The sequence below is a fragment of the Gastrolobium bilobum genome, unplaced genomic scaffold, assembly GCF_033153095.1.
Source record: "Gastrolobium bilobum isolate Gb01-03AN ecotype WA unplaced genomic scaffold, APGP_CSIRO_Gbil_v1 utg6309, whole genome shotgun sequence".
NCBI lineage: Eukaryota > Viridiplantae > Streptophyta > Magnoliopsida > Fabales > Fabaceae > Gastrolobium > Gastrolobium bilobum.
In genome coordinates this window covers 669970-693606 of record NW_026899052.1, presented here as the reverse complement: position 1 = coordinate 693606, position 23637 = coordinate 669970, and the positions used below count along the sequence as shown (strand labels likewise).

Genomic DNA, 23637 nt, shown 5'->3' with positions numbered 1-23637 from the left:
AAATAGTAAAAAAAGTAAACACATGGATTAAAATTAAGTTTTAAATATTAATAAAATCAACATGTTTTGTGGGGTTAGTGTAACTATTTAAAAAGATGAAAGGGATTGAGTGTAGAAAAAAATCGTAAAAAAATGGCGATAACCAACTTTGATGGAATTGAGAATGAGATTCTTAATTCGTGTCCAGGGTTCGGTGTGTCTAAGGGTGCGCATGACAACCTTCCCAGAATCAATTTTTTTTTTTTTAATTTCTGTTCCCGGGAACAAAAATGGATAGAAAACTCGTTTGGTAAAACCAGTTTATTTTTTTGTTCCCGGGATGAACCAGATTAATTTTTGTGCTGAGGAACAGAAAAAAGAATCAAAAAATTTCTGTTTTTTTGTTCCCGAGAACAAAATGAGAAACACTTATATCTCTTAATCACTTTTTCATCTCTACCATCATCACCACTATCATCCCAACACGACCACTGCCACCATCGTCGTTGTCGTCGTACCACTAGTGCTGTCGTGACCACCCCCACCACCACGATGTCACCGCCACCATCACCACCACCTCCACCATGCCACCATCACCACCACCACAAATATCACCGCTGCAACCACCACCACTACCATCACCACTACCGCCATCAACCACCACCATCGCAACCACTCCTGCCACTACCACCACCGCTACCATCACAACCATTGTCACCAACCACCACTACCATTATTGCAGCCACCATCAACACCGCCGCCACCAACCATCGCCACCATTACACCACCGCCGCCACCACTGCCACCATCACCACCACCACTGCACCTACCACCACCGCCGCAGCCACTGTCACCACCACCACCATCTCCATGATGCCATCACAACCACCATCACCATGCCACTGCTACCATTGTTGTCGCCACCAATGTCACCAACCACCATTGTTGCAGCCACTGCTGTCACCTCCACCACCACTACTATCACCACCACTATCACCAACCACCACTATCATTGTTGCAGCCACCACCGATATCGCCCTCGCCGCCACCAACCACCACCACCATCGTCACAGTCACTATTGTCACCACCACCACCACCATCGTCACCATTACACCACCCCGCCACCACCACCACTACTATCACCTACCACTACCTCCACCGCCGCAGCCACTGTCACTGCCACCACCACCATCATCTCCATGATGCCTTCACAACCACCACTATCATGCCACCGCTACCATTCTCGCCGCCACCAATGCCACCAACCACCATCTCCACCACCATTGTCGCAGTCACTGCCGTCACCTCCACCACCACCATCCCCGCAGCCACTGTCATCACAACCAGCACCACATCACTGCCACCACCGCCGCCGTACTGCCGCCGCCACCACCACCATGCCACCCTCCACCGCCGTCGCCACCACAACCACACCATATGGAAAGGAAAGTGATGATCCAAATTTTTTTTATATTTAATAGGAATTATTTTTTATTATATTATTTGTTGTGTTATGAAACACAATTCTCATTCTCGGAATAAAAATTGAATATGTTATCAAACACATTTTTTTCTCAGAAACTATTCCAAGGAACAGAAATAGAAAATAATTGTTTCTTTTCAGAAACAATGCTAGGAAATAGAATGGTTGTCATGCACACCCTAAGTGTCTATAGCCATCTCTCTGACTTTGTAGTGCAATGCGAAGGAAAAGAAGGTGAGGTGGATTACTGGTACGGAGAAAATAAATAAACTGGGTAAGAAACCTAAACCCAAACTAAAAAAAATCTAAATTAGATGTTTTATCAATTTTTATATTGAGTAAATGAGGAATTTAGTACTCAATACACAAGAAAACTTATTGATGTGACTAGGAGTGGCATATATGATACAAATGCATTTAACAGAATATGACATGAATTTAAAAATGGATGAAAATCTTCGATACGAACATGACTCGTTTATTTTGCAGATTGATATAACATAATAAAATACGCACAAACTTATATATTAAATATTGTTCTCACCAATATCGTGTTGACACAAACGACACAACACAATATGACAAGAATAGCCAGCAAGAAAATTAGCGCGGGTCAATTTTGTATTTTCATGTCACTTTTTACCAACACGAAAACAATATAAATTTAAAAACAGATCAATTCGAATATAAATTTTTTGTTGTCCGTTTCGTGTCAATGGGTCATATTGAAAATTACCATCTTTAAGTGTGACACAGCACACTCCTTATTTTTTCTGTATAATGAACATATTTCGTCTTTTATCTCATGACAACTTATATTTATGGGGAGCGACTTAAGTAGAGTTGATGAGTTATATTTGATGACTGAATCTGCCAAATTTAAGGAATTAACCGATAAATTATCATCTGAATACTCCAAAATCAAATAAGAAGGCATATCGTGTATGCTCTTCAAGTTATGTTATCTTCTTATCGTGCCTAATCCCTATTTGATGCAGTCGAGCAAACTTTAGTTATGGTAGTATACCATGTATCGAACTCTTTTGGACCTGTAATTTATCTTAGTATTCTTTAGCTGCTCCAAAATGAATTTGGCTTGGGTTCAACATGAATATAGAGAAAAGACTTGTAGCATACATTTTGTGTGATCGTGTATGGCTTTAAGATATAATAAACTTCCAATCAGACTCCTGTAAAGTTAGGCGTCATCCTTTTGCGGCTTCTTATTTTTCATAAATGGAGTAATAATTGACTTGCAATCACATACCTTGAATTTCCGGAGCAGTGCTTCCCGTGTATTTTAATTAATTCATTTCTAGATAAATAAAATTATAAATCTTTATTTATCTACTCATCATGTACTTCAAAATAAAAGAAGTGTGTCTACAAATAAAATAAGGAGCTTACTCCCGATCTCAAATTATTCGTCACTCGCAATATAATCCTTAACTTTAACGGAAAAAGTTTCTCATTTTAAATGACAGAATGTTATGTCATTTTAAGAGAGATACAGACACAAAAAATATAAATTTTAAATTAAAAAAAAACTACTCACTTTCTCTCTTCCATAATTTTCATTTTTCTGTATCTATCTCTTTCCCCTAAAATGACATAACTTATGTCATTTAAAATGACAAATATCAAACTCCAATTTTAAATATATAAATCAATTTCAAATTTTACAAAACTCGTATTTTTCTTCCATTTTGAAACGAATTTAATTTTTTTTTAAAATAATACAAATATTATAAATCTATAAAATACTTCATAAGTGGTGGAATAATAACTACTGGATTCATGTCACACTACGTGCACAAATCACGACGGTAAAACAAGGATGTCCTCAGCCACTCTTTTCACCACACCACCGCCGTCCTCCACCCTGCGCACGGCCGCGGCACCAACAACTCAGGTAGACAGGCTGGCCCTCTTAATCGACAGGTCCAAATCAACAAACCAGCTTCTCCAAATACACGCCGCTCTTGTTCGGCGTGGATTGGACGACCACCCTATCTTGAACTTCAAGCTCCAACGCTCCTACTCCACCGTGGGCCACCTTCACTACTCCGTTTCCCTCTTCAACCGCACCCACAACCCAAACGTGTTCTTATGGACCTCCATTATCCACGGTCACGTGCACTGTGGTCTCTTCGACAAAGCACTCTTCTATTACGTGCAAATGCTTACCCAACATGTTCAACCCAATGCCTTCACCCTCTCCTCTATCCTCAAGGACTGTGCTCTTGAACCCGCGAGAGCCATTCATTCCCAAGTCATCAAATTCGGGTTAGGTTCTGACCTTTACGTTGCTACGGGTCTCGTTGATGCTTATGCTCAAGGGGGTGATGTTGTGTCTGCAGAGAAGGTGTTTGATAAAATGGGTGAGAAGAGCTTGGTTTCTGTGACGACCATGCTTACTTGCTATGCTAAGCATGGAAGGCTCCGGGAGGCTAGGTTGTTGTTCGAAGGAATGGAGGAGGACAAGGATGTGGTTTGTTGGAACGTTATGATTGATGGGTATGCTCAACATGGGTTCCCAAATGAGTCTTTGTTGCTTTTTAGGAAAATGCTTGGTGAGAATGTTAGGCCTAATGAAATCACTGTGTTGGCTGTTCTCAATTCTTGTGGGCAGCTTGGTGCTCTGGAGTCTGGTAGATGGGTCCATTCATATATTGAGAACAATGGCATTGGGTTTGGTGGGGCTAAGGTTCTTGTGTGTACTGCTTTGGTTGATATGTACTGCAAATGTGGGAGCTTGGAGGATGCGCGCAAGGTTTTTGATAAGATTGATGGTAGGGATGTGGTGGCTTGGAACTCGATGATTATGGGATATGCTATCCATGGATTTAGTGAACAAGCTTTTCAGTTGTTTTATGAGATGTGTGACATGGGAGTCAAACCTACTTATATCACATTTATTGCTGTTTTGAGTGCTTGTGGACATTCTGGTTTAGTCAGCAAAGGATGGGAGTTTTTCAATTTGATGAAGAAGGAATATAAGATGGAACCGAAGATTGAGCATTTTGGATGTATGGTGAATCTTCTTGGCCGAGCTGGGCGTCTGCAAGAAGCTTATGACCTTGTGAGGAGCATGAAGATTGATCCTGATCCTGTCCTATGGGGAACTTTACTTTGGGCTTGTAGACTCCATAACAATGTTTCATTGGGAGAGGAAATTGCAGAGTATCTTGTGAGCCATGATTTTGCTAGTTCAGGGACTTATGTTCTTCTTTCTAACATGTATGCTGCTGCTGGCAACTGGGCTGGTGTGGCTAAAGTTAGATCATTGATGAAAGACAGTGGAGTTGAAAAGGAACCTGGTTGTAGCTTAATCGAAGTTAACAACAAGGTACATGAGTTTCTTGCTGGTGATTTAAGACACCCAAAGAGCAAAGATATATATTTGATGCTGGAGGAGATAAATTGTTGGCTCAAGGCCAATGGTTATACCCCAAAGACAGATATCGTTTTACATGACATAGGGGAGCAACAAAAGGAGCTATCCTTGGAAGTTCACAGTGAGAAGCTTGCCTTAGCATTTGGACTTATAAGTACCCGTCCTGGAATCACAGTCAAGATTGTAAAGAACCTTAGAGTGTGTTTGGATTGTCATGCTGTGATGAAAATGATATCTAAGATCACTGGGCGTAAAATTATAATGAGGGACCGGACTCGGTTCCACCACTTTGAGAACGGTTCATGTTCATGTGGGGATTACTGGTGAACTTAATTTATTATCCATAAAATTCCTTTCTTGTGGAAGAAGCACCCACGGGTTCTAAGACAAAATTTAAAACTGAATATTAACATGTCACTTCAACCTACGACTGTTACTCAAATCCTGGTAAATTGAAGATTTAATTCAATTCAAAAATTTAAGTTGTTTTTATAAAAGTCAAAATAATTTTATATTATTTTTTTCTGAAAAACCTCTTCACATTAGAGTTTATTATGTTTGAAGGGTTAACAATTAACTTATTGGTGTTAATTTTTTACAATATTTAATTATTTAATAATATAATAAAAGATGGGAAAATCAAACTCCGATATTATATAAAGAATTAATTTAACTTAAAAATTTAAGTTATTAAGTGAATATTATAAGAATAATTTTTATATTACATTTTTCTGACATATTCCTTAACACAACAACCTGGTAGATTAAAAGGTGAACAACTTACCACTTAGCACATCATAAGTAAATTTATCCATTTGAGAAAAACCATGAAACAAATTTCTCCATTCTCAGTCCATTCCATCTCATCGTCACTAATTTCATCCCTCTCACAGTCAAAAACGCAGCTAATGTTATCTACTCCTTTCAGATGGCCAGTGTTATTTACTAGTTCTATGAATGTAACTTACAAATCGACTGAGAGTGTAATTAGAGAAGGTGTGGTTATGAGGGTGAATTTGCTCTCCCCTTCAATATTTGCGCTAAGAAATATTGCAAACGTGTGTCAAGAGTAAAAGTCTAATCTAATAATAACACAGCCACTCAAAAGGCCGAATTTTATCAACGGTTAGAAAATAAATCTAGCTTATTAAGTCACTAAGTGAAAAGAAAATTAAGTTATATTAAGTTATATATTCAATTTCCACTTGTATTAAAAAAAAAATGTCTAGTTTATTTTTTCTTTTAAAGCAAGTTTAGATGCAAATGAAGAAAAAAAATAAAAAATTGAAATGATGATAAAACAAAAATTAATATTAATAACGAGTTCGATAATAATTTTTACTCCCTTTGTTTCAATGTTAAACATCCCCAGAAATTGAAATTTGAACTAATATAAAGATGTTTTAGAAGATCAAAAGAAAATCGATCATTTTATCCCATCATTCTATAAAACTCTTTTAAACTGGAGATGATTTATCAAAAACCTTCCCCCCAATTCCCTTCTCCATCAAACATACCCATATGTAACAAAGGGGCAGACAACGGAGGCCAAGTTAATTCTAAGCCATCCATGTTAGAAGAGTAAAGACAACTAGATACATACTAGAGAGATCAAACGACGATTATACAGAATATTGTCCAACTAAATCTATACATTTTTGCTTACTAATAATGCACTCCTACAAATTACTTTTCACTAAATGATATAGCAAAATATAACAGGGTCCAAGAACAATGAGCTATGCCTACAACTATGGTTAAAATGGGAAACCTACCCACCCAAAATACATTTCCACCAATCTCACAAAAAAGGAGGGAAAAGAAAGAATTTAATGCAACAGCCAGAAGAACTTGATGCTTCTCAGGATCTTACATTCTGAAATCCAAAACACAAACTGTATTATTAGCAAAACATGCAGCGATCTTGTCACCCTCCTTATTCCAACAGACCTCAAAAATGCCTCCATTGCCAGCGTATGTTTTGACGATCTTGCCTTCCTTCAATGACCATATGTGCACAGATTTGTCATGAGACCCACTGGCTAAATACTCACCACTGGGACTGAATGCAACAGAATATACGGGATGTCTGCAGGAACAAATGATCATGTCAGAAACACAGGAATTTATCACATTCAAAAAAACAGAATCTATCAGCCTCCTCTCACTATGCCTGATATATTTTTTTCCACAAGTAAATCCATTTTCCAGGGGTATTCAAATTTTTCCAGCTGAACTGGAAGTTAGGAACTTAACATAGTTGCATAAAGATCTATAGCATTTGTGAAATTATGAAGATTAGAACTTCATGTCGATCAGTCTTCTTTCAGAGTTTACAACTCCGAAGCAGAAAATGGAAAGAGGCTGGGGGCGGGTGAATCGCATACTAACCGCACATATAAATTATAAATAAACCAGAGCTATAACAGTTCCTCACAGAAATAAACCAAAACTATAAAAAAAATTACGTGTGTCCATTCAAGCTGTAGATGAGTTTCCCGAGTTCCACATCCCAAAGCTTTACAGTTGAGTCAAATGAAGCACTGCACAAACAGATGACAGCGAAGTTGAAAACAAACTTCTCCTATAGTAGTACCGAACCAAAAAAAGAAGAGCATGCAGGTATCGATCATCATAATCAAATTGTCAAGCTGCCAATATTTTGAGAAATCAAACTGAAGCAGTCGTGACCTATCAACTAAGATTTGGGGTCAGGAAATACAGTAAACAATAATTCTAAATTTTGAGAAATCATAAATAAATGCATGGATGTAAATAAAGACTAATGAACCTAATTTCACCAAGCAACTAGCTTACCTAGCTAACACCAATTTTTGATTAGGGTTATTTGTACCAGGGCCAGTGGGGCTCCATCTGAGAGTATATATCTCCTACAAAGCAAATTATTCAGTTTCCCCAACAACATGCGGAATGAGTAAAAAATTCAAATGCAAATAGAATTATAAGAACTGACATTGGAAAACATTCAAAACTCAGGGTACCTTGGAATGCTCCCTTAAATCGTGAAGATACTTATCCTGCTTCATATTCCATATCTACAAAACAATCACGTATCCAATCAAAACAATAAACATCAAACGTACAGACAGTAATTTCACAAATTACTTCATATTTTTCTGATATATAATTTTATAAAATGAAGTTACAAAAGCCTGTACGAGGAAAAAAAAACACAATTATGGAATGATAACATAGATAAGATTAGTTACTATGTGACCAAATATTACCTTTGCCGTTATATCATCAGAACAGGAGGCCAGCAATGAACCTGTGGGATCCCATTTGACACAATTAACTTCGCCCTGAAAGAATCCTCCAATCACATTGCATTTCAATGAAATATCTCAAACTATTGCTTTCTGATCACTCAACAGCCAACAATTTCAGATCTCTGAACCTTCAACCTCAACCAACTACGATATAAAATGCAAACATGCAGAGCCCAAACTAGTTCTGTGGGATTTTACTTGATCAAAGCAAATTACAAACTCAATTTGCTACCAGATTAATTCATACAGTGCTGGACATTTTCATAAGATATCCAACTAAATAGTAGGACACTCAGAAAGTAAGTACTCGTCTTCAAAGTAGCAGCCCAGGGTTATCCACTGATCCATATAGTTAACCTTCCCAGCCATTTTTTAACTTGTTAAGAAAGTAGGGTACGAACCCTTCTTTCTCCTAATAGTGTATGGTTTCAGCGTAAGTATCAGGTATCCGTATAAAGCATAATGCCACAAAATAAGATCTCATGTACAAACCTGGTGCCCAACAAAAGTTTTCATAGGGTGGTTTTCACCAATCTTGCAAACATATATCATATTGTCAGTGGAACATGTGGCAAAAGACACATTGTTGCGCCAATCAACATCAAGTGTGGGACCTACACATCATATCAAGCACAAATTATACAATCATTCATAAACATCGTTAAGAAAATTATCACCAAGAGTTCATTTTATATAAAGCTCCCTTGATTAAAATATACATTCAAAATATGGACCTGAATGAAATTCAAATTGTTGTTTCCATTCCTCTGCCTTCACATCCCACACAATCGCAGTTTTATCACAACTTCCAGTCAGAAGATAATCGCCTTTCTTATTCCACTTCAGAGAAAATATTGGTCCCTTGTGTTTGCTTAATGTACTCCTCAATTCACCTGGTCAAAGATACCACCACATGATCAAAACATCGATCTTAATTGGAAGTCCTAAAAGCAAATTCAAATATACCCAAAGCTTGCTTAATGAAATTAACAATAGAAATTCAATGCTTTTACAAATAGGATGAATGTAACAATGTAACAACAGATATCAGACACCAATATACCCATGGAGGATACTCTCACAAGACAAATAGAAAGAACACATAACAAAAAGTGCATATGCAAGAAAGCATAAACTACAAATTGTCAAAGCAGAGTATAATATCCTCTACAGTGTTTTAAAACTCGGACCGCCCATTGACTCAGTCGAGGTACTGGATCACTAGGTCAGTGGTTCGGATTCAACCGAATTTCAAAATAATATATAATAAATATTAAATTATGAACATTATGTTCAAAAAATAAAATTGGTTTAATGGTATGTACCAAAAAAAAAAAAAAAAGTGGTTTAGTGGTAAGCCTTCTGATCCTCAAACAAGGGGACTCTAGTTCGAATCTCATTGCTTGCAAAATGTATATTTTACAAAATTTAACATAAAACCGGCTAAACCCAGTTCAACACCGGTTGAACCTGGTTTTCGGTTCGATGAGGGCACCGGGTTACCGAAACCCGGCCGGCCAAAGCCGGGTTTTAAAACACTGATCTTCTAGCACCCAAATCAATTAGTTTTAATGTTTATTAAATTAATTTTCTGACTTAAAAAAAATAATTATATAAGTAGAGTAATGTTGTTCTCTACCATTTTGGTTATAGAAAATCAAAACTCTGTCACCAAGCCATTATACAATTAACTATGCATAAAATCAATAACCCAGAGACACAATTGTGACTTTTTATAACCCAAATGGCTTTGGGAGTATCATTACTCATATTATTGATCAGCTGAATGCCAACTAGCCCACATCAATTTATGCACAAAAGATGCGTTGCAACTTTTGGATACATGCATAAATCACTAACTGGTAGTCTAATACATCAAACAAGCTGGCTACATAATGGGATAGATGAACTTGCACAATGACAACAATTTCAATCTGACCATGTTAGAATCAGTAGAGAAGGGGAAGGGAAGTTATTTACCTTGACATTCTGTGTATGTCTAACAAGACCAGAAAGAAAAAGGACAATATACTTTTTCCTGTTTTTAATTTTTTCAATGCCTCTTTTATCAAAACAGAAAATTTTCTTTTGCTTCCCTTTCCTTACAATTTGGAGGAGAATGGTTCTTTTATGTTTCCATTCACAATCTCAAATGAAAACAAATATGAGTATCCATTTCCCTTCCTGTCCGCCTTACTTTTCCTTGGTTCTTCAACCATACAGTGTTAGAGCCACTAGACAATAATAAATACAAACATCAACACCTGAGCTACACTGATAATCAGCACATACATGGTGCAACTTCAACTTCCGTACAAAGATTCTGTAAAGAACCAATTCAACCCAAAAGCTTAAGTTGTTGGGTGAGACTACATTAATGATTTTATATATCTCAACACGCCCCCTCACACGAGAGCCCACTGGTCTTGAAGGGTGGACAATGTACAGGCCCACCTACCTGAGTGAAGAAAGAAATTCCACTAGAAAGAAAGTGGGAGGAGGTGAGGATTGAACCCGGTACACCAAGGCTCTGATACCATGTAAAGAACCAATTCAACACAAAAGCTTAAGCTATTGGGTGAGGCTACAATAATGTTTTTATATATCTCAACACAACGAGGATCCCCAAATATCTGAATGAATAATGGAAAAAGGAGCATCAGCTCGTTTATTGACTCTAATGGGCTTAAGTGAGTAGCCCAGAACTAATTACAAGGGAATAATATTTACAGATAGGAAGTAATCTAATCGTATCTAATCATATCTATTCTAATAGATTCCATCCATAAAGGGCAAGGGAAAAAAAATAAAAAGCTGACATAAAATGCATTACCAAAAAGTGATAAGAATGTATACACACACAGCTGTGAATGTAGACAAACAGGTCTACCAAGCGAGAGTGCAAAAGAATAAATCTAAATGTTCTGATAATCTTAAAAATGAAATGGCATTTGAATGCAAATGAATACTTTTTCTTTGTCCTTGTTTCGCTCTTTAAGGGCACCTACCCCAAACAAAACGGGAGAGAGGGGTTTTAGGTAAGCTGGGTGGTAAAATTTGAAACAATTACACTTTTTTGAGAGACATCTAAAACATGGAAGAGATTTTCATGTTAATGGTTACAGAAAAACTATTTATAACATATGAAAGCTGAAGCACAGGCTATGAAGTCATCGTTACATCTTCAAGCTTTCTACAATTGTCATGTCAGCTTCAATTCTTCTTTTTTCCTTAGCCATGTGTGCAAACAACAACTTAGTCTTCTTCTTTTTTTGGATAAACCACAGTTATCTTCCACGTAAGGCAATCCTATTTGAGCCGGGAACATCCACATTATAGTGGGGCTAGCTCTCCAAAGGAAATTTTTTGCATTCACAAAAACTTGAACCCAAGATCTTACTTAAGCATAGATAAATGTAAAAGAATACGTTGTTTATTGATCTGTGTCAAGGAGTTACAATATATAGAGACCCTAATGGGCTTAAGTGTAAGGCCCAAACCTAATCCTAATACAGTCAGAATACAGTCAGACTATTTACGGATAAGACAGAATCCAATCATATCTAATCAAATCTAATCATATCATATCTAATATTCTAACACTCCCCCTCAAGCTGGTGCGTATATATTATGAGCACCAAGCTTGTTACAAATGTATTCAACCCGAGGACCTCTAAGAGCTTTAGTGAAAACATCTGCTAGTTGATTAGACGAGTTGACAAAAGCTGTCTTGATTTCTCCTGACTGAATCTTTTCCCGAATGAAGTGACAATCAATCTCTATATGTTTGGTCCTCTCATGAAAAACAGGATTAGAGGATATATGTAGCGCAGCTTGATTATCACAGATGAGTGTCATGGGTTGTTTCTGTTCACAAAGATGAAGCTCCTGAATCAACTGCTTTAACCAGATCAACTCACAGGTAGTATTTGCCATTGCACGATACTCAGCTTCTGCACTAGATCGGGAAACAACAGGTTGTTTCTTGCTTTTTCATGAGATTAAGTTTCCTCCGAAGAAGACACAATAACCAGAAGTAGAGCGTCTGTCCGAGGGTGATCCTGCCCAATCGGCATCTGAGTAACCACAAATTTCTGTATTTCCCTGATCCGAATACAACAAACCTTTTCCTGGTGCTCCTTTGATGTATCGGAGGATCCTCACAGCAGCATCCCAATGTGAATCACAAGGGGAATCAAGGAACTGACTGGCCGTACTGACAGCGAAAGAAATATCTGGCCTAGTCACAGTAAGATAATTGAGCTTCCCAATTAGCCTCCGATAACGTCCAGGATCAGATAACGGCTCCCCCTGTCCGGGTAATAACTTGACATTAGGATCCATAGGTGTATCAACTGGTTTACTCCCCAACATACCAGTTTCTTCTAGGATATCCAAGGCATATATCCTTTGACAGATAGAAATGCCCTGTCTTGATTGCGCCACCTCAATTCCCAAGAAGTAACGCAGCTTCCCAAGGTCCTTTGTTTGAAATGTACTAAACAAATGCTGTTTTAACTGACGAATTCCGTCTTGATCACTTCCGGTGGGAATGATGTCGTCAACATAGACTAACAAATAGATACACTTATCAGGAGATGTAATCTTATAAAACACAGAATGATCAACTTTACTACGGATTAAGCCAAACGCCTGAACAGCAGAACTGAAACGACTGAACCATGCTCGAGGAGACTGCTTGAGACCATATAAGGATTTCCGAAGACGACACACCTTTCCAGACTCCCCCTGAGCAACAAAACCAGGTGGTTGCTCCATGTAAACTTCTTGTAAATCACCATGAAGAAAGGCATTTTTGATGTCAAGTTGAAGGAGTGGCCAGTGACGAACAGCAGCAACGGCAAGAAAGAGGCGGACTGACGCCATCTTAGCGACCGGAGAAAATGTATCGCTATAATCAAGGCCAAAGATATGAGTAAAACCCTTGGCAACTAAACGTGCCTTGAGACGATCAATATGGCCATCAGGTCCAACTTTCACAGTAAAAACCCAGCGACAACCAACTATAGACTTCTCTGGAGGAGCAGAAACAAGGTCCCAAGTGCCATTGGAATGAAGTGCAGTCATCTCATCAAGCATTGCTTGGCGCCACCCTGGATGGGAAAGTGCTTCACCTGTGGTGTTAGGAATAGAAATAGAAGAAAGACTAGAAACAAAGGTGAAATGAGGTGAAGAAAGACGGTCATAACTCAAAAAGGTATAAAGAGGATAAGGGTTACGAGTAGTACGTGTACCTTTTCTTTGAGCAATGGGAAGAGTCTCTGATGAAGGATCCGGAGGGGAAGAAGCAACAGCAGTGGGCGATGAGTCAACAAGAGTCGAGTCGACAGGAGGCACAGTTTTGCGACGCTGATAGGTGAGAAGTGGACGGTCCTCAGGTATAGAAGCAATAGGTTGCTCATCTGGAATAGAAGCACCTGCAGCTGGCAAAGACAAGTCAAGAAAAGAGACAGGAAGTACATGATCAACCTGTGACATCTGAGATGGGATAGAATTAAAGGGTTGTTGATCAAGAAAAGTGACATCAGCGGAAACTAAGTAACGCTTAAGGTCGGGAGAATAACAACGATAACCCTTTTGAAGATGAGAATAACCAAGAAAGATACACTGAAAGGCTTTGGATGTTAACTTATCCTTACCAGGAGTGAGATCATGAACAAAACAAGTACAACCAAAGACATGTGGAGTTAGAGGATAAAGAGGAACATCTGGAAGCAATAGATTATGAGGAATGTCATTGTGGAGCACAAATGAAGGCATGCGATTGATGAGAAAACAAGAGATGAGTACAGCATCTGCCCAGAAGTGAAGAGGAACCTGCATATGAATAAGAAGGGTACGGGCAGTTTCAATGAGATGTCTGTTTTTACGTTCAGCCACCCCATTTTGTTGTGGAGTGTGAGGACAAGTAGTTTGATGTAAAGTACCTTGTGTGGCCAAGAATTTAGAAAAATCAATAGAAACATATTCCTTAGCATTATCACTACGTAGAATACGAATAGAAACACCAAATTGAGTATGGATCTCAGTAGAAAACTTTTTATAAATGGAAAATAACTCAGAACGATTTTTCATTAAATAGGTCCAAGTGCAACGGGAAAAATCATCAATAAAGGTAACGAAATACCGAAAACCTAAGACAGACAAGGTACGACTTGGACCCCAGATATCTGAATGAACAAGAGAGAAAGGGGCATCAGCTCGTTTATTGACTCGACTGGCAAAAGATGAGCGTGTATGCTTCCCTTGTTGACATGACACACAATCTAAAGACTGAAGACCGGACAAAAGAGGAACCATTTTCTGCAACTATGAAAGACTTGGATGACCAAGGCGACTGGGGATAAGTTGTGGAGATTCTGTGAGAGAGCATGCTACTGAAGGACGAGGCACATCCAGATAATAAAGCCCCCGTGACTCACGACCCACTCCAATCATTTTCCCCGTACGCGGATCCTGCACAGAAACAGAAAGGTTAGAGAAAGTAATGGTGCAAGTGAGGGAGTGGATCAACTTACTAATAGAAATTAAGTTATAAGGGATGCCAGGAATGTAATAGACAGATGTCAGGGCCAAGGTAGAGGTCGGACGAGCTTGTCCAATCCCACAAACTGGGGCTTTGGTTCCATCCGCAAGGGTAAAATACGGTAAATGATCAGAATAAGTAAGAGATGTAAAGAGTTCCTTATTACCACAGAGATGATCGGTAGCACCGGAGTCAAATATCCAAGTGCCAAGTGATGTAGAATGAGAAACACAAGCAACGGGATTACCAGTATAAGGCTGAGACTGAGGAGAAGCCTTCCTGAGAGGGGTTTGGAGTGCAGCACAGTCCGAACCTGAACCAAATGATGCTTTGTCAGACTGAGCTATATTTGCAACAATAGAAGAAGAGTTAACCTCCGAGAGATCAGGAGATGTTGCTGCCATTTAAAGAAAAAATATAAAAGCCGTAAACGAAGGCAAACGATATCCAATCAAGAAGAACCACGCGTCTAAGGTCAGACCCACAGAGAAACAATCACAGATCCAGAAAGGGGAGGAGAAGGCGAGCTTCTCTGTCCAAGACCGGCCGGAAAAAGTCGCCGGAATAGTGCTCACGCGCCGGCAGAAGGTGGCGCGTGAAGCCCACGCGCAGTGAAGACAGGTGGCGCGTGGGAGATGCGTTGCTGACCGGACCACCACAGACCTGGTCGCCGAGAAGAAAGGGTCCTGATCGCGTGAAGTTTGGTCGGAAAAGTCGCCGGAAAAAGTCTCCGGTTGCCTGAACAGTGATTCTGACGGCGGGCGGTGGTTCCGGTGGCCGTCAAAGGTGCTGACGCGTTTGGAAAAATCACTCAGAGGCTGTTTACAGCCTTAGAAGGCTTGCCGGAAGGACGCACGGCAAGAAAGATGACTCCTAAGCAGTGGGCTTAGGTTTTTAAAGCAAAAAACAAGGTTTCTGAGCGGAAGCGAGGGTTCCTAGAACGAAAAAGCTCTGATACCAAGATAAATGTAAAAGAATACGTTGTTTATTGATCTGTGTCAAGGAGTTACAATATATAGAGACCCTAATGGACTTAAGTGTAAGGCCCAAACCTAATCCAAACCTAATCCTAATACAGTCAGAATACAGTCAGACTATTTACGGATAAGACAGAATCCAATCATATCTAATCAAATCTAATCATATCATATCTAATATTCTAACAAGCATAATCAAGCATGTACCACTTGAGTCAACCTCCTTTAGTACTTGGTCTTCCTTTAGATCAGCAACCTTCCATCTTTATAGTCTTCTCAGGTCTCTCCTAAACAATTGCCATTACTTTTAACAAAATAAAATGAATAGCCATACGCTTCTCTACAAGTTGAGTAGCCATTTGAAAAATGAACAGACTACTGCTGTTGCTCTAATTTCTCATGAACCAAAAATCAGAGCAAAACCTTTTCCCTTCATCTTGATTTCCAAGTAATCACAATCCTTCATTCCATCCCTTCAATTCAAACAGCCACATCTTGTTCTCTTGCCTTGATTCTCCATTCCCATTGCCTTGACCTAGCTCATTCTCTTTTATCCATTCGCTTCATTGGTTCCAGTCACCACCAAAGTTTTGCCTATCATAACTTATTTTGATGGAAATATTTTTATCAAAAAACTTGACGAAAATATTTAGTTGAAAATTTTCGATGGAAATGTGTTTCGCTAAAAATTTCGACGAAATCTTTTTTTTGTCTAAAAGTATAGCAAAAAATTTTCCATCAAAAACTTTCACCGAAATTTGAAATCTGTAAAGAATTTTGATGAAATTTTTTTCCGTCAAAAAATTTCGATGGAAATGTGTTTCGTCGAAATTTTTGATGAATATATTTTTTTTTGAAATATTTTGACGAAATTTAGATTCCGTAAAAAAATTTGACAAAAAAAATATTCTGAATATTTTTTTATAGAAATATTTTTAGTCTCAAATTTTGATGAAAATATTTTTCGTCAAAAATTTTTGCGAAATTTTTTTATGGAAATATTTTTCGTAAAAAATTTTGACGTAATTGTTTTACGTTAAAACATCATTTCTCTCAATAATTACTCTCTTTCAACAACTACTAATGTATCTCTCAAATTTGCCAGCGCATTGCACAGGTTTACATCTAGTTCAACCTAAACATAAATTAGCTTGCAATTCCTATCCTATCCACATCCCTATCAGCCTCCCATACTATGAAGCACCGATACCGACACGGCGTTTTCGATACGTTCCCGATACGTGATGTCGATACGTTACTTCAAAAATACTAATATTTCGATACGTTCCGATACGTCTTAGTATTAAATAATAATTTTAATATAAAGAATATATTTTACATTAACAAAATATAATAAAAGAAAAATTATAAGCATAGATAATAGATTATTCAAACAGAATCATAAAATTTAAGAAATACATAACATAAAAAGAAAATCAAGACAAAAGCATACATAATTAACATAATACAAAATTAAATAAAAAAATTAATGAACAACAATAATAACAATGACACATAAAAAAGAGAAAACATTAAAGTATAGATGGTAATTTAAATCGTGTGTAAAATATTATTTAACAAAATTGATTTTATTTTAATTTTTTTATCAAAATGACTAGTAATAAAAATGGGTAGAAAGATATACGATATTATAATGTTTCCCAAAACTAAAAAAAGATATACAATTTTATTAATGCTCTGCTCCTTCATATACATAATAAAGAAAAAAAGAATGAATGAGGATAACCGACAACGAGAAAGGATAAAGACAAACGACAGATACAAAGCCCAAAGGCATATCAGCACATGCAAATAGAGAGAGGTATCTGAAGAAGGCAGATGTACGAAGCCAAGAAGGAAGATCGAAAGAGGTCGCCGGAGCATAAAAGGAGGAACAACAACGGCGTCCAGAGAGGAAGAACAGAGACAGCTTATTCGAATGAGGTGAGTATACAAGTGAGATTTCGATTTAGGTACTTTTGGGCCAAAATTGTTCGTTAGAAAACAACCTTCATTTTTTAAAAATTCTCAAAACTTTCATTTGACTGTATCGAAGAAGTCGTTGACCCATCTGATACTGCAAAAGCCGTGTCAGAAGCGTACCCGTCTGGAACGCGTATGGGATACGTGAATTTTTTTTTTTTAACGAATCGGTGCTTCATAGCTCCCATACATCGGTTGATGAATACTAATTAAGAGTAACAATGAATCTTTGAGTAAATGAATACTAAAAAGCATATAGCAACTTACACAGCAAAATTAGGCCAGCAGAGCCTAAAAAGCACATGAATACTAATTCAAATAGCTTCTCATGCATATAATGATTTAAATTCTTCCTTTATTATCATGACTGTAGGAGTAAATGCATATGTAAACAAGAAGCTAAAGACAATGTTCACCTCGGGCCACTTGACCTTCTATAGGCTTCCAAGATAGCAAGAAATTACCCACCCCAATTATTTAACAGCAAAATAAATATTACGCCAAAAATTAAAAACAACGAATCTTTGAGTTCTTTTCATCTGATCTCATCATATATAAGCCCTTAAAGTTATGGCAGAATAGCATAGAAAAAAATGTCATACCATTAGTGGTCCAAATTCTTGCTTGCCCATCGTATGAACCAGTTGCCAGAAGTGTCCCCTCCCCCTGCACAACAGACGCCAGAGTGAACTCTCCATAAGGTATAAGAGTTACAAGCAAACATTACAGATAATAACAACCTCGAATTTACACATCTTACAGTTACCAGAATAATACCAAAGCACATCAAAATTAAGAGAAAGAGGAGGGGGGGGGGGGGGGGGGGGGATACTGCCAAAGATATTTTTCAGAAAAAAGCTACAAAAGAGTATATTTATATTTTAAGAAAAAGATTTTGAACTTCCCCTCTGTCTTCATTTTTCACATATCTCCCTTCTGTTTTCATAACCTGCACAAACCTACCACGAACAAAAAATTATCCCCAATAAACCTTCCTTAATTTTCATGATTTTGACAAACTTCCCAGTTCAACCGAGGTTGGTGTGGGTCTTAAAAAGTAGAGATGATGTAAGTGGAAAATCAGAAAAATAGATTAACAGTTGGAGTTATTTACTCGTGCTATAGAAAACGAAATCTTATTTGATAGTAAAAAGGAAGATAACACTTGAATATAAAATAATAGGTTGTCTATTAATCTGATACAAAGAGTTACAGTATATAGAGACCCTAATGGGCTTAAGTAAGTAGCCCAGAACTAATTACAAAGGAACAAAGAAGTAATCTAAACGTATCTAATCATATCTATTCTGACACTCCCCCTCAAGCTGGTGCGTATATATTGTGAGCACCAAGCTTGCTACAAATGAATTCAACTCAAGGACCTCTAAGAGCTTTAGTGAAGACATCCGCTAGTTGACCATTAGAGTTGACAAAAGCGGTCTTGATTTCTCCTGAGTGAATCCTTTCTCGAATGAAGTGACAATCAATCTCTATATGTTTAGTTCTCTCATGAAATACAGGATTAGAGGATATATGTAGCACAACTTGATTATCACAAATGAGTGTCATGGGTTGTTTCTGTTCACAAAGACGAAGCTCCTGACTCAACTGCTTTAACCAGATTAACTCACATGTAGTAACTGCATTGCACGATATTCAGCTTCTGCACTAGATCGAGCAACAACAGGTTGTTTCTTGCTCTTCCAAGAAATTAAGTTTCCTCCAAAGAAGACACAATAGCAAGAAGTAGAGCGTCTGTCTGAGGGTGATCCTGCCCAATCAGCATCTGAATAACCACAAATTTCTGTATTTCCCTGATCTGAATACAACAAACCTTTTCCTGGTGCTCCTTTGATGTATCGGAGGATCCTCACAGCAGCATCCCAATGAGAATCACAAGGGGAATCAAGAAACTGACTAGCCGTACTAACAGCGAAAGAAATGTCTGGCCTAGTTACCGTAAGATAATTGAGCTTCCCAATTAGTCTCCGATAACGACCAGGATCAAATAACGGCTCCCCCTGTCCGGGCAATAACTTGACATTGGGATCCATGGGTGTATCAATTGGTTTACACCCCAACATACCAGTCTCTTCTAGGATATCCAAGGCATACTTCCTTTGACAGATAGAAATGCCCTGTCTAGATTGTGCTACCTCAATTCCCAAGAAGTAACGCAGCTTCCCGAGGTCCTTTGTCTGAAATTGACTGAATAAATACTGTTTTAACTGACGAATTCCAGCTTGATCACTCCCTGTGAGGATGATATCATCAACATAGACTAACAAATAAATGCACTTATCAAGAGATGTGATCCTATAAAATACAGAGTGGTCAACTTTACTGCGAATTAAGCCAAACTCCTGAACAGCAGAACTGAAGCGACTGAACCATGCCCGAGGAGACTGCATAAGACCATATAAGGATTTGCGAAGACGACACACCTTCCCAGACTCCCCCTGAGCAACAAAACCAGGTGGTTGCTCCATACAAATTTATTCTTGTAAATCACCATGAAGAAAGGCATTTTTTATGTCAAGTTGAAGGAGTGGCCAGTGACGAACAGCAGCAAGAGCAAGAAATAGGCGAACTTACGTCATCTTAGCGACCGGAGAGAATGTATCGCTATAATCAAGGCCGAATATTTGAGTAAAACCCTTTGCAACTAGGCGTGCCTTGAGTCGATCAACATGGCCATCAAGTCCAACTTTCGCAGTAAACACCCAGCGACAACCAACTATAGACTTCTCTGGAGGAGCATAAACAAGGTCCCAAGTGCCATTGGAATGAAGTGCAGTCATCTCATCAAGCATCGCTTGGCGTCACCCTGGATGGAAAAGTGCTTCACCTGTGGTCTTAGGAATAGAAATAGAAGAAATACTAGAAATAAAGGTGAAATGAGGTGAAGAAAGACGGTCATAGCTCAAAAAGGTATAAAGAGGATAAGGGTTACGAGTAGTACGTGACCTTTCCTTTGAGCAATGGGAAGAGCCTCTGGTGAAGGATCCGGATGGGAAGAAGCAACAGCAGTGGATGATGAGTCATCAAGAGTCAAGTCGACAGGAGGCACAGGTTTGCGACGCTGATAGGTGAAAAGTGGACGCTCCGCAGGTATAGAAGCAATAGGTTGCTCATCTGGAATAGAAGCACCTGCAGCTGGCAAAGACAAGTCAAGAAAAGGGACAGGAAGAACATGATCAACCTGTGACAACTGAGATGGGATAGAATTAAAGGGATGTTGATCAAGAAAAGTGACATCAGCGGAAACTAAGTAACACTTAAGATCGAGAGAATAACAACGATAACCCTTTTGAAGACGAGAATAACCAAGAAAAATACATTTAAAAGCTTTGGATGTTAACTTGTCCTTACCAGGGGTGAGATCATGAACAAAACAGGTACAACCAAAAACATGTGGGGATAGAGGATAGAGAGGAACATCTGTAAGCAATAAGTTATAAGGAATGTCATTATCAAGCACAGATGAAGGCATACAGTTGATGAGAAAAGAAGAGGCAAGGACTGCATCGGCCCAGAAGTGAAAAGGAACATGCATGTGAATAAGAAGAGTCTGTGCAGTCTCAATGAGATGTCTATTCTTACTTTCAGCTACTCCAATTTGTTGTGGAGTGTGTGTGAGGACAAGTAGTTTGGTGTAAAGTACCCTGTTTGGCTAAGAAATTAGAAAAGTTCACAGAAACATATTCCTTAGCATTATCTAATTGCGTATGAATTTCAGCAGAAAATTTTGATAAATAGAAAACAACTCAGAACGGTTTTTCATTAAATAAATCCAAGTAAAACGTGAAAAATCATCAATAAAGGTAACAAAATACCGAAAACCTAAAACAAACACACTACAACTAAGACCCCAAATATCTGAATGAATAATTGAAAAAGGAGCATCAGCTCATTTATTGACTCGATTAGCAAAGGAGGAGCGTATGTGCTTTCCTTGCTGACATGACTGACAATCTAAAGTCTGAAGACCGGACAAAAGAGGAACCATCTTCTGTAATTTGGAAGGACTAGGATGCCCGAGGCGACTGTGGATGAGTTGTGGAGATTCTGTAAGAGAACAAGCAACGGAAGGACTCGGCACAACTAGGTAGAACAGACCCCGTGACTCACGGCCCACTCCAATCATCTTCCCTGTACCCGGGTCCTGCATAGAAACAGAATGATTTGAGAAGGTGACAATACAGTTAAGAGTGTTGACCAATTTACTAACAGATATTAAATTGTAAGGGATGTTAGGAATGTAATAGACAGATGTCAAGGTCAATGAGGAGGTTGGACAAATTTGTCCAATTCCATGAACAATAGCCTTAGTGCCATCAGCAAGGGTAAAAGAGGGTAAATTATCAGAATATGTAAGGGATGAAAAGAGTTCCTTGTTACCACAGAGGTGATCAGTAGCACCTGAGTCAAATATCCAATGGCCAAGTGATGCAGAATGAGAAACACAAGCAACGGGATTACCAATTTCTGAAGCAGAGGCCTGAGACTGAGGAGAGATCTTCTTTAGAAGGGTCTGGAATGCTGCATAGTCTTCAGAGGAGAGAGAGACTGTACCATTTGAAGCAGAATCCAATTGAGCTATATTAGCAGCATGAGAAGGTCGCAGGTGAGGATACTTTGTGTAGCAACGTTCCTCATAATGACCAAGTTGCTGACAATAATGACAACGAGGTCGCTGACCACGTCCTCCTGGGCCACGTCTTCCCTGGCCTCTACCACGACCACGTCCACCTCCAATGTTCCCGCGAAAGTCAGTACGGGAAACTAGAGCAGTGGAATCAACAACAGCAGACGATGCAGGACCAGATTTCTTGTTAAGATTCAAAAGACGCTGATACGTCATTGATAGATCAAGCTCCCTGCTAGTCAAGATAGTATCCCGGACATTATCATATTCTTCGGGGAGACCAGATAGTGTGGCAACCATAAAGAGACGTTCCACCTGTTTCCGATATGCAGAAGCATCAGTAGGGTAAGGCAACATATCCAAATATACCTGCATCAAAGATCGACTTTTGCCAACATATGTCTTCATCTGAATGTCGGATGATTTGCTCAGTTCCATAAACTGAGAGATGATGAAATAGAGCTGCTGAACATCATTAGTGTAGAGGTTTTTAGCTTCCTCCCACACCTCAGTACAAGTTTGAAAGGAGTAGAAGATGTCCAAGACGACTGGATCAATAGAATGCCAAAGGATACTCAGAAGCTGGTTGTCAATCTTTTCCCAATCAGATTTTTCTTCCTTACGAACATCAGTAGACTTAGTCGTGAGATGGTTCCCATGTCCCTGTCCAAAGAACCAAACTCGAATAGAGGTGGCCCAGTTCTTGTAATTAACCGAACCCTTCAACTTTGAAGAGGTAATGGACCCAACATTGGTGGAGATGATATTGGAAGAATTTTTGACAGGAGGAGGTGGAAAACTAACCTCCGAATGAACAGGAGAATTTGCTGCCATTATATTAAATCACAAAGATATAAACCGAGTAAATAGGAACGAACCTGATCACCGATCAAGAAGAGGCGCGCACAAAAAGTCAGACCCACAAAGAACCAACCACAGATCCGGAAAGAGGAGGAGAAGGCGAGCTTGTCTGTCCAAGACCGGCCGGAAAAAGGTGCCGGAACAGTGCACACACGCCGGCAGAAGGTGGCGCGTGAGGCCCACGCGCAGAGGGGTTGGGCGGCGCGAGCGAGCTCCGATGGTGGTCGGACTTCCACAGACTTGGTGGCCGGGAGGAGAGGGTTCTGATCGCGTATGGTCCGGGCAGAAAACTCGCCAGAAAACTTCTCCGGCAGCCTGAACAGTGGCGGACGGTGGTTCCGGTGACCGTCGGAGGTGCTGACGCGTTCGGAAATTACCCAGAAGGGACTTACAGCCCTTGATGACTTGCCGGAAGGACGCACGACAAAGAAAAGATGACTCCTAAGCAGTGGACTTAGGTTTTAAAGCGAA

General features: G+C 39.0%; 2 protein-coding genes across 4 annotated transcripts in view; one reads left to right on the top strand and one right to left on the bottom strand.

The window, feature by feature from the left end:
- The first annotated feature begins 3300 nt into the window (after window positions 1–3300).
- On the top strand, window positions 3301–5187 carry LOC133286603 (pentatricopeptide repeat-containing protein ELI1, chloroplastic). The gene has a single exon (XM_061484035.1). It carries the CDS (start codon window positions 3301–3303, stop codon window positions 5185–5187), a length of 1887 nt encoding a protein of 628 aa, XP_061340019.1.
- Window positions 5188–6434: 1247 nt separating this feature from the next.
- The window catches only part of LOC133286572 (WD40 repeat-containing protein HOS15-like), a 29107-nt gene continuing 11904 nt past the window's right edge, over window positions 6435–23637 (bottom strand). For 2 of the 3 annotated variants that reach the window (XM_061484000.1, XM_061484001.1), the window contains 8 exons: window positions 18260–18323; window positions 8885–9043; window positions 8643–8764; window positions 8109–8183; window positions 7863–7916; window positions 7678–7751; window positions 7329–7403; window positions 6435–6949 (listed from right to left, as the gene is read on the bottom strand). In XM_061484000.1, coding sequence (XP_061339984.1) covers window positions 6730–6949; window positions 7329–7403; window positions 7678–7751; window positions 7863–7916; window positions 8109–8183; window positions 8643–8764; window positions 8885–9043; window positions 18260–18323 — 843 coding nt within the window. In that variant the 3' untranslated portion in view covers window positions 6435–6729. Of the gene's footprint in view, window positions 6950–7328; window positions 7404–7677; window positions 7752–7834; window positions 7917–8108; window positions 8184–8642; window positions 8765–8884; window positions 9044–18259; window positions 18324–23637 lie in introns of those variants that run through there. The other variant, XR_009748150.1, reaches the window with a different exon arrangement.